The sequence below is a fragment of the Ursus arctos genome, chromosome X (assembly GCF_023065955.2).
Source record: "Ursus arctos isolate Adak ecotype North America chromosome X, UrsArc2.0, whole genome shotgun sequence".
Lineage (NCBI taxonomy): Eukaryota > Metazoa > Chordata > Mammalia > Carnivora > Ursidae > Ursus > Ursus arctos.
The window spans coordinates 67,937,011-67,953,715 of NC_079873.1; the positions used below are offsets into that span (position 1 = coordinate 67,937,011).

The following is a 16,705-nucleotide window of genomic DNA, read 5'->3' on the forward strand; positions in this document are numbered from 1 at the left end:
ATCAGTTCCAGGGCTGGCACGTCTCTGTCCTTTGTGCTTTTTAACACTGCCAGTCACCCCCGGTTCCCACAGGCGCTCCCAAGGTCCCAGTTTTAGTCCGGTTCCAGTGAGCTCCCCGGAGCTCCGGTTTTCAGTCTGGTCGCACGCGCGTTCCCAGGCTCAGGGTCTCAGTCTGCTCTCTCGCAGGTACCAGTCTGCGAGTCTGGCCCGCTCCCCAGTGCAGATGGTTACTGCTTCCCGGTGCCCGAGCGTGGTGGTTCCCTCCCCCTTCTGTTTGTGTTCTGTTATCTGTGTGCGGATTCACGGCTCCCCGCTTAGTACCTCAATACTCAGTGCTAGAGTTGTTCATTTATAGAGATCCGGAGGTATCTTCCTGCGTCCCAGCCTGATTTTGTGGGTATTCAGGATGGTCTGGTAGATATCCAGCTTGACTCAGGGGACCAGCTGAAAAAGGGGTCCCCTACTCCTCCACCATCTTTTCTTCTTCTTGCACGAAGTGGTCGCTTTTCTGTTCATAGAGTTTCTGCTACTCTTTTCTTCGTTCTCCAGTTGCGTTCATAGGTATTCGGAATGGTTTGGTAGCTCTCTAGCTGAATTCCTGTAACCAGACGAACTTTAGATCTCTTGCTCCTCCACCATCTTGGCTTACTCTTGCACATACTTCTTAGATAGAAACTGTCTTGGAGAATTCTTTGATTTACTTATGATTGTGAATGTTTCATTCTTATCCCTTTCTTTGAATGCATCTCTCTGCATGGTACATTATGGTATCTGATAAGAGGGGCCCATGGAAATACTCAGCCTGGGTTCAAAACCAACTGGAAGAAGTTACTTGTTGGCGGAGATGCTAAAGAGAGCCTCTTTCTGCTGGTTCTTAATTGGATTATAGAAATCCAACAAATTTCTGTACATCGATTTTATAACCTGTGGCATTGCTGAATTGATGTATTAGTTCTAGCAATTTTTTGGTGGAGTCTTGGGTTTTCTACGTAGAGTGTCGTGTCATCTGCAAATAGTGAAAGTTTGACAACTTCTTTGCCGATGTGGGTGCTTTTTATTCCTTTCTGTTGTCTGATTGCCGAAGCTAAGACTTCCAGTTCTATGTTAAATAGCAGTGATGAGATTGGACGTCCCTATCTTGTTCCTTACTGTGAAGGAAAAGCTCTCAACATTTCCCTTTTGAGGATGATATCGGCTGTGGGTCTTTTGTATATTGCTTTTATGATGCTGAGGTATGTTGCCCCTCTCCATACATGGTAGAGGGTTTTTATCAAAAATTGATGCTGCATTTTGTGAAATGATTTTTCTGCATCTGTTAAGAGGATCATCTGGTTCTTATCCTTTCTTTTATTAAGGTGGTGTATTGCATTGATTGTTTTGCTAATTTTGAACACCCCTGCAGCCCAGGAATAAATCCCACTTGATTGTGGTAAATAATTCTTTTAATATACTGTTAGATGTAATTTGCTAGCATCTTGTTGAAAGTTTTTACATCCATGTTCATCAGGGATATTGGTCTGTAATTCTCCTTTTTGGTGGGGTCTTTGGTTTTGAAATCAAAGTAATGCTGGCGTTGTAGAATAAGTTTGGAAGTTTTCCTTACATTTCTACTTTTTGGAATAGTTTGAGAAGACTAGGTTAACTCTACTTTAAATATCTGGTATAAATCTGCTGAGAAGCCATCTAGCTCTGCATTTTGTTTGCTGGGAAATTTTTGATTACTGATTCAGTTTGTTTGCTGCTTATGGGTCTGTTCAGATTTTCTAATTGTTCCTGTTTCAGTTTTGGTATTTTGTATGTTTCTAGTTATTTGTTCATTCCTTCCAGATTGCCCAGTTTGTTGGCATATAATTTTTCATAATACTCTCTTAAAATTGTTTGTATTTCTTTGTGTTGGTTGTGACCTCTCCTCTCTCATCTGTGATTTTATTTATTTGGGTCTTTTCTTTTTTCTTTTTGATAAATTTGGCTAGGGTTTATCAATTTTATTACTTCTTTGTAAGTACCAGCTCTTAGTTTTGTTTATCTGTTCTACTGATTTCTTTTTTTTTTTTTTGTATACCGTTTAGTTCTGCTCTAATCTTTATTATTTCCCTTCTGCTGGCTTTATGATTTATTTGCTGTTCCTTTTCTAGCCCCTTTATGTATAAGATTAGGTTGTGCATTTGAGACTTTTAATCCTTCTTGAGGTAGGCCTGTATTGCTATATACTTGCCTCTTAGGACCACCTTTACTGCATCTGAAATGTTTTGGACTGTTATGTTTTCATTTCTTTGCTTCCATGTATTTTTTTTTTTTTAGTTCTTCTAATTTCCTGCTTAAGCCATTCTTTCTTTAATAGGATGTTCTTTAACCTTCATGTATTTGTTGTCTTTCCCAATTTATTCTTGTGGTTCACTTCGAGTTTCATTGCGTTGTATTCTGAAACTATGCATGGTATGATACCATTCTTTTTGTACTTTTTGAAGCCTGATTTTTTATCCAATGTGTGAACTGTTCTGGAGAATGTTCCATGTACACTCAAAAAAAATTTGTGTATTCTGTTGCTTTAGGATGAAATGTTTGAATATATCTGTTTAGTCCATCGGGTCCAGTGTGTCATTCAAAGCCATTGTTTCCTTGTTGATTTTCTGCTTAGGCGATCTGTGCATTGCTGTAAGTGGGGTATTAATGTCCCCAGCTGTTATTATATTATTATCAATGAGTTTCAGTTTTTTATTAATTGATTTATATATTTGTATGCTCTCTAGTTGGAGGTAAAATATTTACAATTGTTAGATCTTCTTAATGGATAGACCCTTTAATTATGATATAATACCCTTCTTCATTTCTTGTTACAGTCTTTGCTTTAAAATCTAGTTCATCTGATGAACATATGGCTATTCTAGCTTTCTTTTGACGTCCATTAGCATAATAGATGGTTCTTCATCCCCTCACTTTCAGTCTCCAGGTGTCTTTACGTATAAAATGAGTTTCCTGTAGGCAGCATGTAGATGGGTCTTTTTTTTTTTTATTCATTCAGATACCCTATGTCTTTTGATTGGAGCATTTAGTCCATTTACATTCAGAGTGATTATTGATAGATATGAATTTAGTGCCATTGTGTTATCTGTATAATTGGTGTTTCTGGTGATGTTCTCCTTTCCTTTCTAGTCTTTGTTGGTTTTTGTCATCTTTTTCCCTATTCAGAGAATTCCTTTTAATTTTTTTTTAAGATTTTTTAATTTATTTGACAGAGACAGCCAGCGAGAGAGGGAACACAAGCAGGGGGAGTGGGAGAGGAAGAAGCAGGCTCCCAGCAGAGCAGGGAGCCCGATATGGGGCTCGATCCCAGGACCCTGGTACCACGCCCTGAGCCGAAGGCAGACGCTTAAGGACTGAGCCACCCAGGAGCCCCTCCCTTTAATTTTTCTTGCGGGCTGGTTTAGTGTTCACAAACTCCTTTATCTTTTGTTTGTCTGGGAAACTCCTTATCTCTCCTTCTATTCTGAATTTTTACTGTATAAAGTATTCTTGGCTGCACATTTTTCCCCGTTTAGCACTTTGAATATATCATGCCACTGTCTTCTGCCCTGCCATGTTTCTGTAGCCAGATATGCTGCAGACCTGATCTGTGTTCCCTTGTTGTTTAAGGACTTTTCTTCCCCCTTGCTGCTTTCAGGATTCTTTCCTTGTCTGTATATATTGTGAACTTGACTATAATATGTCTTGGTGATGGCCAGCTTTTGTTGAATTTAATGGGAATTTGTGTTTCTTGGATTTCAGTGTCTGTTTCCTATCCCTGATTAGGAAAGTTTTCAGTTATGCTTTGCACAAATAAACCTTCTGCCTCTCCTTTTGTCTCTACTTCTTCTTGGACTCCTTTGATGTGACTGTTACTACACTTTAAGGAGTCACTAAATTCCCTACGTCTGCATTCATGATCCAATACTTTTTTTTAACCTCTTCTTTTCCATTTCATTATTTTCCATAATTTTATCATCTGTATTACTGATACATCCATCTGCTTCATCTGCTTCATCTGCTTCATCTGCTTCATCTGCTTCATCCATCCTTGTATCCAGTCAGATTTTCATCTTAGTTATAGCATTTTTTATTTCAGCCTGACTAGTTTGTAGGTCTTTTTCCTCTGCAGTAAGGGATTCTCTAGTGTCTTCTGTGCTTTTCTCAAGCCCAGCTGGGATCTGTATAATTGTTGTTTTAAATTCTGGTTCAGGCATCTTAATTATTATTGATTAAATCCCTGGCCGTCATTTCTTCCTGTTCTTTCTTTTGGGGAAAATTCTTCCATATTATCATTTTGTCTAGGTCACTATTTTGTGTGTGTGTGTTATTGTTAGGAAAGCCTGTTCTATTGCTGCTTCTGGGTGTAATGGCTATTTTAAGATGATGTCCTATACTATCTTGGACCTAGTGCTTCTGGAGGTGTTTCAGAGTGTGCACTCTGCTCTTGTGTTTTGACTGCTCCTTTCCTCAGGGCAGTCCTCTGCAGAGTTTCTCCTTGCCTGCAGTGAGGGGTGTTTGGACCATTTCTACTGTGTGGCAAGGTTTAAATAGGTGTGTTTTGGTCTGCTTTTTAAAAGAAGCTAGATAAAAAAGAAAAAAAAAAGGTATGTCCCATTTTCCTTAGAACTAAAGCTTTGCAGCACTCTATGAAGCAGTAGACTCGGTGCGTGCAAGGGGTTTGTGCTGATCTTCTGCCCTACTGCACTGATTCTCATCCACACTTGCCCTAGTGGAGATGCACCTGGAGGGTGCTAGGGGATGGGTGTTGGTGTAAGCAGCTCTGGCCTTCACTGAGTGGCACTGTGTTGCTCCCTGAAGTTGGTCAGTGCTAATGGGTGGAGAAAGGGTGGTTGGGGGGGGGGGGTCACCCTGCTCTCTTGTCCCTGGAGCAGGGAATTCACACCTGCCACTATTCAGGAAGCCCTCACTGAAGAGCAAACAATCGCCTCTCTTGTGTCTCCCCAGATTCCATCAGATCCCTGCCTTCACCCTCTCTAGGGGTGTCCGAGCTGTCTGCCTGCCAGGCACCACAGTATACTCCTGTGTTTTATCTCAGCCCTACAGCTGGGTTTCAAAACTCCAAATTTTAGGGACCCACTCAGTGTGGACCTGCACTGATCCTGTGGATGAGGGTGTAGCTGTGTTGTGGCCTGTGCTGGTCTGTCCCAGAAAAGCTGTAGCATGACCGTTCAGTTGTTCAGAGTTTATGTAAAGCACACCAAAAAGCCGGCAAGGTTTGCTGCCTGCAGCCAGTATATTTGTTCCTATGCTAGCGAACCGGGCAGCACTTTGGTGCCACCAGCTCTTTTGTACCCAGAGATGCCGTGACTCCCAAATGTACTTCAGGAACAGAAACTTTCTCGCGTGTGACCTGGGGGATCCTCAGACCATGCTGCCCACTCCTGGGTCTCTGCCTTCCTTCCCCACCAGAGCATCACTAAACCTACCAGGCATGACCCCTGTGATAGTACAGACTTCTTAAACTTGACTTTGAGCTTTGCTGCTTATAAAAACTTGCAGTAGTTAGCCCCTTTCATTTCCCCAGTCATTAGTTTTGGGGAAGAGGTTTTCTTTTGCATTCCCCTGCTCATGCTTTCACTCTTTCTTCCTCTCTTGCTCCTCTCTCCATGATCAGGGCTCCCTCTGCTCTGCCACACCCACAGTTCTTTTCAACTCTCTGCAGCATCTACCTTCCCTAAGGTGGCTGTTTTTCTACCTGTAGATGTGCAGTTTGTTCTCTCCGTCCTCAGATTTCTTGGGTGTTCAGGATGATTTGATATTTATCTAGCTGTGTTCAAGGGCTGAGACAAGCTTAGGGTCCCCCTACTCCTCCACCATCTTAACTCCTCTGCCACATCTTCTTTATCCATTCATCAGTCAGCATTGTTCCGGTGCTATATTGAATCAGTGTGGTGAGAGTAGATATCCGTGTCTTGGTCCTGTTAGATTCCCCATGGATTATCATGTGCTGCTTCCATGTCTTGGATATTGTAAATAATGTTGCTATAAATATAGGGGTGCCTGTATCCCTTTTAATTAGTATTTTTGTATTCTTTGGATAAATACCCACTAATGCAGTTGTTGAATCGTAAGGTAATTCTATTTTTAACTTTTTGAGGAACCTCCATACTGTTTTCCAGACTGGCTGCACCAGTTTGCTTTCCCACCATCAGTGCAATAGGGTTTCTTTTTCTCTACATCCTCCCCAATACCTTTTGTTTCTTGTGTTTTGATTTTACCCATTCTGACAGGTGTGAGTTGATACTGTATTGTAGTTTTGATTTTCATTTCCCTGATGACAAGTGATGATGAGCATCTTTTCATGTGTCTGTTGGCTGTCGGTATGTCTACCTTGGAGAAATATCCATTCATGTCTTTTACCCATTTTTAATTAGTTTTTTTTTTTTTTTAGGTTTTGAGTTGTATAAGTTCTTTATATATTTTGGATACTAACCCTTTATCGGCAATGTTATTAGCAGATATCTTCTACCATTCAGTAGGTTTAGCCTTTTAGTTTTGTTGATTATTTCCTTCATCGTGTAGGAGCTTTTTATATTGATTTACTGCTGATAGTTTATTATTGTTTTTCTTTCCCTTGCCTCACAGGACCTTTCTAGAAATGTGTTGCTATGGCCAATTTCTGAGAATTATTGCCTTTGCTCTCTTCTAGGATTTTTAGGGGTTCAGGGCTCACATTTAGGTCTTCAATCCATTTTGACTTTAGTTTTGTGTGTGGTGTAAGAAAGTGGTCCTAGTACCACTTTTTGACATGTTACTTTCCAGTTTTCTCAGCACCATTTGTTGAAGAGACTGTTTCCCACTGGTTGTTCTTTCCTGCTTTGTTGAAGATTAATTGCCCATATAGTTGTGGGTTCATTTCTGAGTTTTCTGTTATGTTCCATTGATCTGTATGTCTGGTTTTTTTTTGTTTTTTTTTTTTTTTTTGCCATTACCATCCTGGTTTGAATACTACAGCTTTGTAATACAATTTGAAGTCCAAATTATCATGCCTCCAGCTTTGCTTTGCTTTTTCAAGGTTGCTTTGGTGACTCAGGGTCTTTTGTGATTCCATAAAAATTTTAGGATTGTTCGTTCTTGCTCTATGAAAAATGCTGGTGGTATTTTGATAGGGATTACATTAAATGTGTAGATTGCTTTGGATAGTGTAGTCATTTTACAATATCTGTACTTCCATCCATGAGCATGAAATGTCTTTCTATTTCTTCATGTCGTCTTCAGTTTCTTTCATAAGCATGCTATAGTTTTCAGAGTACTGTCTTTCACCTCTGGTTAAGGTTATTCGTAGCTACCTTACTCTTTTGGTGCATTTAAAAATGGGATTGATTCCTTAATTACTTTCTGCTCATTCACTACTGGTGACAGAAATTGCAACAGATTTCTGTACTTTGATTTTGTATTCTGTGACTTTACTGAAAAGTTTTTATCAGTTCTAGCAGTTTTTTGGTGGGGTCTCTTGAGTTTTCTCTATATAGTATCAGGTCAGCTGCAAAGAGTGAAAGTTTCACTTCTTTACCAATTTGTTGTCTTTTTTTTTTTTCTGTCCGATTGCTGTGGCTAGGATTTCCAGTGCTATATTGAATCAGTGTGGTGAGAGTAGATATCCATGTCTTGGTCCTGTCAGATTCCCCCATGGATTATCATGTTAATGTGGGTTTTTCATATATTGCCCTTATTATGTTGATGTTTGTTCCCTCTTAATCTACTTTGTTGAGAGTTTTCATCACTTCTATTCCGATGAACATATGTTTCTTATCCTTTCTCTTACTGATGTGATGTAATGTGTTGATTGTTTTGTGAAAAATAAACCACCCTTGCAACCCAGCTATAAATCCCACTTGATTGTGATGAATGATTTTTAATGTATTGTTGGATTAGGTTTCATAGCATTTTGTCGTGGATTTTTGCGTCTGTGGTCATCAGAGATAATGGCCTGTCGTTATCCTTGTTAGGGGTGTCTTTATCTGGTTTTGGTATCAGGGTAAACCTGGCCTCATAGAATGAATTTGGAAGTTTTGCTTCCTTTTCTATTTTTTGGAATACTTTGAGAAGAATAGGTATTAACTCTTCTTTAAATGTTTGGTGGTATGCCCTTGTAAAGCCATCTGGTCCTGGACTTTTGTTTGTTTGGGATTTTTTTGTTTACTGATTTAGTTTCTTTGATGGTGATCAGTCTGTTCAAATTTTCTATTTCTTCCCATTTCAGTTTTGGTAGTTTATACTTCTCTAGATATTTATCCATGTCCTCTAGGTTGACCAATTTGTCAGCATATAGATTTTCATAAGTCTTTCTTATAATTGTATTTCCTTGGTGTTGGTTTTATTCCTCTTCTCTCATTTATGATTTTGTTTACTGGAGTTCTTTCCCATTTTTTTCTTAATAAGTCTGGCTAGACATTTACCAATTTTATCAATTTTTTCAAAGAACCACCTCATTCAAAGAAACCAGGTTTCATTGACCCTTTGTATTGTTTGTTTGTTTAGTTTGTATATCATTTGTTTCTGCTCTGATCTTTATCATGTCCTTCTTTCTGCTGGTTTTAGGTATTGTTTGTTTTTCTTTCCCTGCTCCTTAAGGTTGTTTATTTGAGATTTTTCTTGCTTCTTGATGTAGGCCTATATTGCTATAAACTTCCTTCTTAGAACCTCTTTTGCTGTGTCCCAAAAGTTTCAAACCATTGTGTTTTTATTTTAATGTGTTTCCATGTTCTTTTTTATATATTTGTTTTATTTCCTGGTTGACCCATTCATTGTTTAGTAGCATGTTATTTAACCTCCATGTATTTGAGGACTTTCAAGATTTTTTTCTTGTGGTTGACTTCTAGTTTCATAGTGTTGTGGTCAGAAGAGATACATGGTATGCTTCAATTTTTTCAGTTTGTTAAAGCTTTTTTTGTGATCTCATGTGATTTATTCTGGGGACTATTCCATGTGCACTTGAAAAGAATGTGTATTCTGCTGTTTTAGGATGAAATGTTCTGAGTATATCTGTTCAGTCCATCCCATCCAGTGTGTCATTCAAAGCCATTGTTTCCTTGTTGGTTTTCTGTTTAGATGATCTATCCATCAATATAAGTGGGATGTTCAAGTCCCCTACTATAATTAGATTATTTTCCTTTAGTTCCTTTATATTTGTTATTAACTGTTTTATGTATTTGGGTTCTCCCATGTTGGGTGCATAAATATTTACAACTCTTCCATCTTCTTGTTGAAATGTCCCCTTAATGGCTATATAGTGCCCTTCTTTGACTCCTTACAGTCTTTGTTTTAACGTGTGTTTTGTCCGATATAAGTATTCTTATTCCAGCTTTCTTTTGACATTGATTTGCATGTTAGATATTTCTCCGTCCCCCTCACTTTCAATGTGCAGGTGTCTTTAGGTCCAAAATGAGTCAGTATATAGACGGGTCTTGTTTTTTTTTTTTAATCCATTCTGATAACCCATGTCTTTTGATTGGAGCTTTTATTCCATGTACATTCAGACTAATTATTGATAGATATGTATTTATTGCCAATATATTCCCTATTTTATAGTTGTTTCTGATAATTTGCTCTGATCTTTTCTTTCCTTCTCTCTTCTGTGGTTTGCTGGTTTTCTGTAGTGATATATTTGGATTTCTTTTTATTTTCTGCATATCTGTTACTGGTTTTTGATATGTCATTACCATCAATTTTGTATATAACATCTTCTGTGTATAACTCTATATTATTTAATGGTTTGGACCCTTTCTTTATTCCTCTCCTCTCTTTGTGTTAAGTATATGGTTTCAACTTTTATATCTTTTTATTTTGTGAATTCCTTGTCTGATTTTTAGAGAAATACTCATTTTTGCTGCTTTTGTGTTTCCTATCTGTATTCTGTCACCTTTGGTCTTTCCTTTGCACTCAGAGTCCCCTTTAATAGTTCTTGCTGGTCTGGTTTAGTGGTCATGAACTCCTTTAGTTTTTGTTTGTCTGGGAAACTTTATCTCTCCTTGTATTCTGAATTAAAGCCCTGATGAATAGAATATTATTGGCTGCAGATTTTTCCCATTCAACACTTTGAATATATCATGCCAGTCTCTTTTTGCTTGCAAAGTTTATGCAGATAAATCGCTTGATAGCCTGATGGTGTTTCCTTTGTATGTAACTACTTTTGTCTTGCTGCTTTTAATTTTTTATTCTTTATCACTGTATTTTGCCATTTAATTATGTCTTGGTGTGGATCTGCTTTGTTGATTTCGTTGGGGGTTCTCTGTGCCTGCTGGATCTGTTCCCTTCCCCAGATTAGGGAAGTTTTCATCTATTATCTCTGAAATAAATTTTCTGTCCCCTTTTCTTTCTCTTCTACTTCTGGGATTCCTATAATGTGAATATTATTACATTTGAAGGCATCACTGAGTTCTCTAAGTCTATTCTTATTTTACACATTTTTTTTTCTTTTTTCAGGTTGATTCCTTTCCATTACTCTGTCTTCTAGGTAATTAATTCATTCCTCTCCTTCCAGCATCATGTTCATTCCATCAAATGTGTTTCTCATTTTGTTTATTGAGCTCTGTATCTCTGCTCTGTTATTCCTTATTTCAGCTTTAAGAGTCTCATTTATGTTTTCCACTATTTTTTCAATTCCAGTGAGTGTTCTTTTGATCTTTAATTTAAATTCTCTATCAGGCATATTACTTATATCTGTTTCACTTAGATCTCTGGTCATGGTCTTGTCCTATTCTTTCATATAGGACCAATTCCTCTGCTTTTCATTTTGTCTAAGTCTCTGTGCCTGCTTCTCTGTGTTAGGAAAGTCAGCTATGTCTCCTGTTCTGAAGGATAATGGCCTTATGAGGAAGACATCTCATAGTGCCATCCAGTGTAGTGTTCCCTATTCCCCAGTGCCTGGTGCTTCCAGGACTGTCTCCAGTATGTGCTGTGTGTGCTCTGTTATTGTGTCCTGGCCACTTTATTCTTCAGGGCAGTTGCTTGCAGAGGCTTTCTTTGTTGTGGGCAGTATTTGGTCCTTGGCCTGAATGTGGCAAGTCTTAACTAGGTGTGTTCTGGTCTGCTTTTGCCACCACCTACAGAACTGAGGCCTGCAGATCTCATTGGTTGGGAGACATGTTTGGATAGGGGTTTGGGCTGGTCTTCTGCACAAAGGGGTGCTCTGCACTGGGAGTGAGGCCAGTGTAACTGGGAGGAGCACTTCCCCCAGAGCGTGGGGGGCATTGCTTGGTGTAACCAAGTTAGGTAGTGTGGAGGCTGTCCTGGTTCCTGCAGATGGCTCTGTGTTTATGCTGAGGGGCTGGGGACATAACTGTTGCCTGCCAGGAACAAAGGAACTGGCAGGCATCACTGTGAATGCTGCCTCTCTGGGACATGCTCTGAGATGAGCAAGTGACCACTGCACTCTGCTCACAGGTGCTCCTCAGATTGCTGTTTCCACATTATATGTCCACAGGCCGTTTGCTCTACCTTCTCTCCAAGAGCAGCTCCAGTGGTTCTAGGCTCTCCCTGAGCCCTGCCCACTGACCTATAGAATTCAGGCCTTAAGCCCTGCTGGTTGCAAGCACTTCTGAAATTTGGCCCCTTTCACTTTCTAAGCCAGTTGCTATGGGGATTCCTTTTCCCTGTGCGCTCCTCTCTGTGTTTGTCTGTCACCTTTCTCCAAGACTGTAGCTCCCTGCCCACCATAATAGCCATCATCTCTTTCTCTCCCAAACCTTGGTCTCCACACCTTTTACTCTTCTTTGATGTGGCCTCCTCTCTGCCTTTAGTTGTGGAGTTTGTTCTGCCAGTCTTCATGTCAATCTCTGTGATTTAGGACGATTTAATACTTATCTAGTTTTATTCATGGGACAGGGTGAGCCTAGGGTCCTCCTACTCTGCCGCCATCATCCCTTCTCTCTGTTCTTGAATGGTTTACAGGTTTTAGATTCTGATAATCCATAGTTCACCATATTCCCACAAGTATATAATATATCCTGTCAGTTTTCTAAATATCTGTCAATTAAAGAATATCTTTGTGGAGAAGAAACACGTTACAGCTTAACAGTGGGATTAAACTATTGCTAGCCCATGTTTTCTCTTCACACATGTGTGTTCTGGAACCCTTTACCCACTTGTCATGGGTAATGTAGTATATGAAAATCATTCTAAGTTCACATGTAAAGGAGAGAAATATGTTAGTACTATTCATCCTTATCATATATCATTCAGAATTGATTATACAGAATACTTTTGGGATTTATCATTTCTACATTTCATGTGCAATCTCAAAGGTCCAAGAAAACAGTAGTGATTATGAGCACAGATTTAAGAGTAAGACCTGGAACTGAATCCTAGATCCAACATTTGCTAGTTCTCTTACTCGGGACAAATTATCTAATATCTCAAGCCTGTTTTCTAATCTGTAAATGGGGGGGGGGCAATAATAGTGTTTTTCTCACATAGTTGTGAGGATTAAATGAGATGCTGCATGTAAAGCACAAAGTACAATGTCAATCACATGCTAAATTCTCAATGCGTGTTGGAAAATATGATTTGCCCAGAGTAATTAGCCATTTTGCTGATAAACAAGTATTTCCATTGAGCAAGCTTTGGGAGCACACTATTTAGGTAGATAGCCTAGCCATAGCTACCACTTACCACCATACAGAATATGTTGGGTATACATCCAGTTATATATTATGGCTCTTAATATGAGCTTGGTAGTTCTCTGTCATTCATACACATTTATAATAAAAATTATTTTAGGAATAACAAATTCCTAAAGACATGGGCCTCTTTGAAATCTGATGAAAGAAGAATAAAATCTTTCATATTCCCACAGGATTAATGTCCCTCCCTCTAAAGCAGAGGTTGGCTGACTATGGCTTCTGTGCCAAATCTTGCTCACCATCTATTTTGTAAATTTCACAAGCCAAGGATGGTTTCTACATGGTTTAACATAGTTGAAATAAAAATAAAAGTATTTTGTGACAAGAGAACATTATATGAATTCAAATCTTAGTGTCTATAAGTAAAGTTTTATTGGAATACAGCTTCACTCCTTCATTTGTATATTGTCTGTGACTGCCTTCATACTACAGTGGCAAAGTTGAGTAGTTGCAAAGGAGACCTCATAGTTTACAAAGTCAAAATATTTACTCTCTGGCCCACTGGAGAAAATGATTGCTAATATTTCTTTTAGAAGGATGAAGTGTGCCATAAATGCATGACTCATCTCCCCTTTATAATATTTGCCAGCTTTTCTATGGGACAGGAGACTAAACAGCCAACCTCCAAACATCTGAAGGGCAAAATCAAATTTCCTAGTCTTTTAGAGCAAGGGAAACAAAAACATCAGGCTCTCAGTCAGCACCTTTGGAGTTCGCTATACCTGAGGAAGAGAGAGGAACCAGCGGTTGATTGACTGACTCTTCCTAACACTTCAACTCATCTCAGTATCTGATTGGATTAAGATGATAAGCACCTTACCCTTCCTAAAGAGGAAAAGGGTCCCCTCTCTCCTAGAAGATATCATCTGGAGCTGCTCTGGTTCTTTTATACACAGTGTCCACCATGCAAACAAAATATTACTTATGCAAAGAGGCAGAACAATGTGACTGACAGGCAGAAAGATGTGAGTGACAAAATAACAGTAGACCCACAGGTGATCTAAATATTGAAGTTTGTAGAAAAGGACTTTAACTATGATAAATATGTTAAATAGAAAATATGAACAAGTAAAGATGAAAAAATGGAGAATTTCACAGAAATTGGGATCTACTTAAAAAATCAAGTGAATATTCTAGAACTGAAAAGCATAGTACCTGAAATTAAGGACTCATAGGATGGATTTAGCAGCAGACTATATACAAAAGAGAACAGAAATAATGAACTCGAATACAAGTAAATAGAATATAGCCAAAGTGAAGCACAGAGAGAAAAACGAATGAAAAGAATAGAACAGAGTGTGAGAAAGTAAATTGCAGTGACTAGTATCTTTAAGTATTTCAATTACTTTTAAGCTGAATGCTGAATATCACCTAAATTTTATACAAAGAAACAAAAATAGAATTTTTAACAATCCTACCTTCACTCAGAAATTTATTAGTGATCTGTCCCATTTTTTATATCTGACTTGCTCAAAATATGAGATAATGTGTGAACTAAATTATCAGTGAATAGATATCACATGATGGCTGTTTTATGACTTTAAACATCTTTATTCTTTCCTGTTTGTTGTAACACCAGCTTTTAAGTTTTTATTTAAATTCCAGTTAGTTAACATACAGTGTAATTCGTTTCAAGTGTACAATATTGTGATTCAGCACTTGTGTACAAGCATCCAATGCTCATCACAAGATAACACCAGCTTTTTAAAAAGTCTTCTAAAAAACTAAGTATAAAAACAACTTTTTATGAAAGATTAAAAATATGATAAAATACAAAGAAAAGCATTCTAATGGGTTAGGGGATTGAGATTCAAGAAGAGTTTTATTACTGCTAATCCTTTGGGAGGAAAGAACCCTAGATCAGCTCAAGGGGTGAAGAAATTTCTAAGTGGAAAGATGTAATCCTTAGTTACCCAGAAAAGTAGGAGATGAATCTTTTTTAAGAGGCAGAAAACAGGGGCGCCTGGGTGGCTCAGTCATTAAGCGTCTGCCTTCAGCTCAGGGCGTGATCCCAGGGTCCTGGGATTGAGCCCCAAATCAGGCTCCCTGCTCCGCTGGGAGCCTGCTTCTTCCTCTCCCACTCCCCCTGTTTGTGTTCCCTCTCTCACTGGCTGTCTCTGTCAAATGAATAAATAAAATCTTAAAAAAAATAAAAATAAAAGGCAGAAAACAAATGACCTAGGCTGTGGCTCTAAACTAGAGGTTTCCATGTTACAGTTACTGGAGTTGTTTGTTTTCTAAAATTCACTCTACCCAAGAATTATAAATTAGAATCTTCAGAGGTGAAGCCTCCAAGCAGGTGGATTGTAGGAAAAGCTCCACAGGTAATTCTCTATGCATGTTCCTCTAGTTAATAATGTCTGACATAAGTTATAGATAAATTAAAATTCTGAAGTTTTTCAGCAAATTTTGAAAGGTAGAGATCTAAAGGCGATGGGGCGTTTCAAAATTGTGTGAAATTTTGACTAGACTTTGGACAAGAATATATATTAAGGAAGTAAGTAGAAGTGTTAGAGAACTTAGTCAACTGATGGGTATTATTAAGAAAATTAGGCACAGTCAGACTTATATAAAATAATCATTTGTCATGCTTACTATAATATGTTTTGATAAGGAAGAAAACTCTTTCCTAGGACGCTTTTCACTTGTACTGAGCAAAGACTTCCACCAGGTGGCAGTAAAGATACATTTGGGAAAGAAGCAAGCAGAACCAGTTTCTTAATGTTTTTTATGTGTGATGGACCTCTTCTCAGAATAATGTTTTTAAGTGGGTAAAACAAAATACATAATATATGTGCTTCTTTAAATGTATTAAACAAAAGTACCTAACAGATTGAATAAAAGCCATAGTTTTGAAGTAGTGATAAGTGTAAATATTTCAAAATATTTGCAACTGCAGCGTGACATGAAACTTTTCGTGATTTCTGTTAGTGACAGAATCTGAGGTCCTGCTAACACTATTGTGGTTTGTTGCCTACATTCATTATGGAAGAAAATCTTCATTTTCAGTCTGAGGTTAATGAAAATGAAGACAAATTTCCTGCACTTAAATTCATAGATCACATGAATTCTATCCATAGATCCCTAAAGGGACCCCATATTAAGAATTTCTATCCTTAAAAAAAAAAAAGAAAGAATTCCTATCGTATGGAGAGCTATATCAGTGTATGGATAGTGATTACTTATGATCTGGGTTTTTTTTTTAAGTATATCACACTTTATGAAATAGAAAAAGTTTCTGAAGAGATCAGCATAAAATCATTGTATGTAAATCTGTTTCTCCCCTTTGTTTTCATCATAAAACTGGAAATTAAATTCCTCTATGGGAAAAAGATATGTTTCCCATATATAACTAAATTATTTTAAGTCAGATTTTGAGAAACACTTAAAAGCAAATTTCTGAAAAAATATTTTTATTCTTACATCACAAAGAAAATATAAAAATAGTTGTTTCTTACCTACTTACCATGCACAGGGTTTTATATGCAACACTTTGTATGTATTATTATACTGAATACTAAAATAATTGTGTGACATTGTTACTACTCTAACTCCCATTTTATATATCAGGGTGGTTGTTTTAGGGAGTCAGACTAACCTGGATTCAGTCCTGGCTCCATTTATCAGCCAAGCGAGATTGGTCAATTTTCTTAACCTCTGTAAATTAAAATGTCCTTATCTATAAAACAAGGGTAATATAAAAATATTATCTATCTCATGGTGGTAATGTGAGATAATGCATGAAAAACAGTAGTGTCTTGCCTGGCACACTATCAGTTTATCAAGATCTCCAATGATCTACACATTGCCAAATCCAGTCCATTTTCAGTCTCCATGTTATGCAATCCATCGGTAACTTTTAACACAGGTGATTACTCCCTCTTCCTTGAAACAAATCTCTTCACATGGCTTGTGGAATACCACTTGCTCTTGGTTCTCTTACTTCACTGACTGGCTGTTCCTTCTCAGCCTTTTCTGATACATTCTCCTAATTTTCTTAAATTAAAAAAAATGGAATATCCAGAGGACTCATCATTCCTTACACCTCTTCTCTG

At 37.9% G+C, this 16,705-nt stretch overlaps 1 protein-coding gene across 9 annotated transcripts in view; it reads left to right on the top strand.

Annotated features, from left to right (window-relative positions):
• Positions 1 to 16,705, top strand: part of APOOL (apolipoprotein O like) — a 262,405-nt gene that overhangs the window by 86,287 nt on the left and 159,413 nt on the right. Inside the window, exon 9 of one of the 9 annotated variants that reach the window (XM_057312836.1) lies at positions 14,868 to 15,202. The exons of 6 other annotated variants lie outside the window; for them this stretch is intronic. In XM_057312836.1, coding sequence (XP_057168819.1) covers positions 14,868 to 15,004 — 137 coding nt within the window. In that variant the 3' untranslated portion in view covers positions 15,005 to 15,202. Of the gene's footprint in view, positions 1 to 14,867; positions 15,430 to 16,705 lie in introns of those variants that run through there. 2 more of the 9 variants (XM_057312826.1, XM_057312808.1) reach the window with 2 other exon arrangements.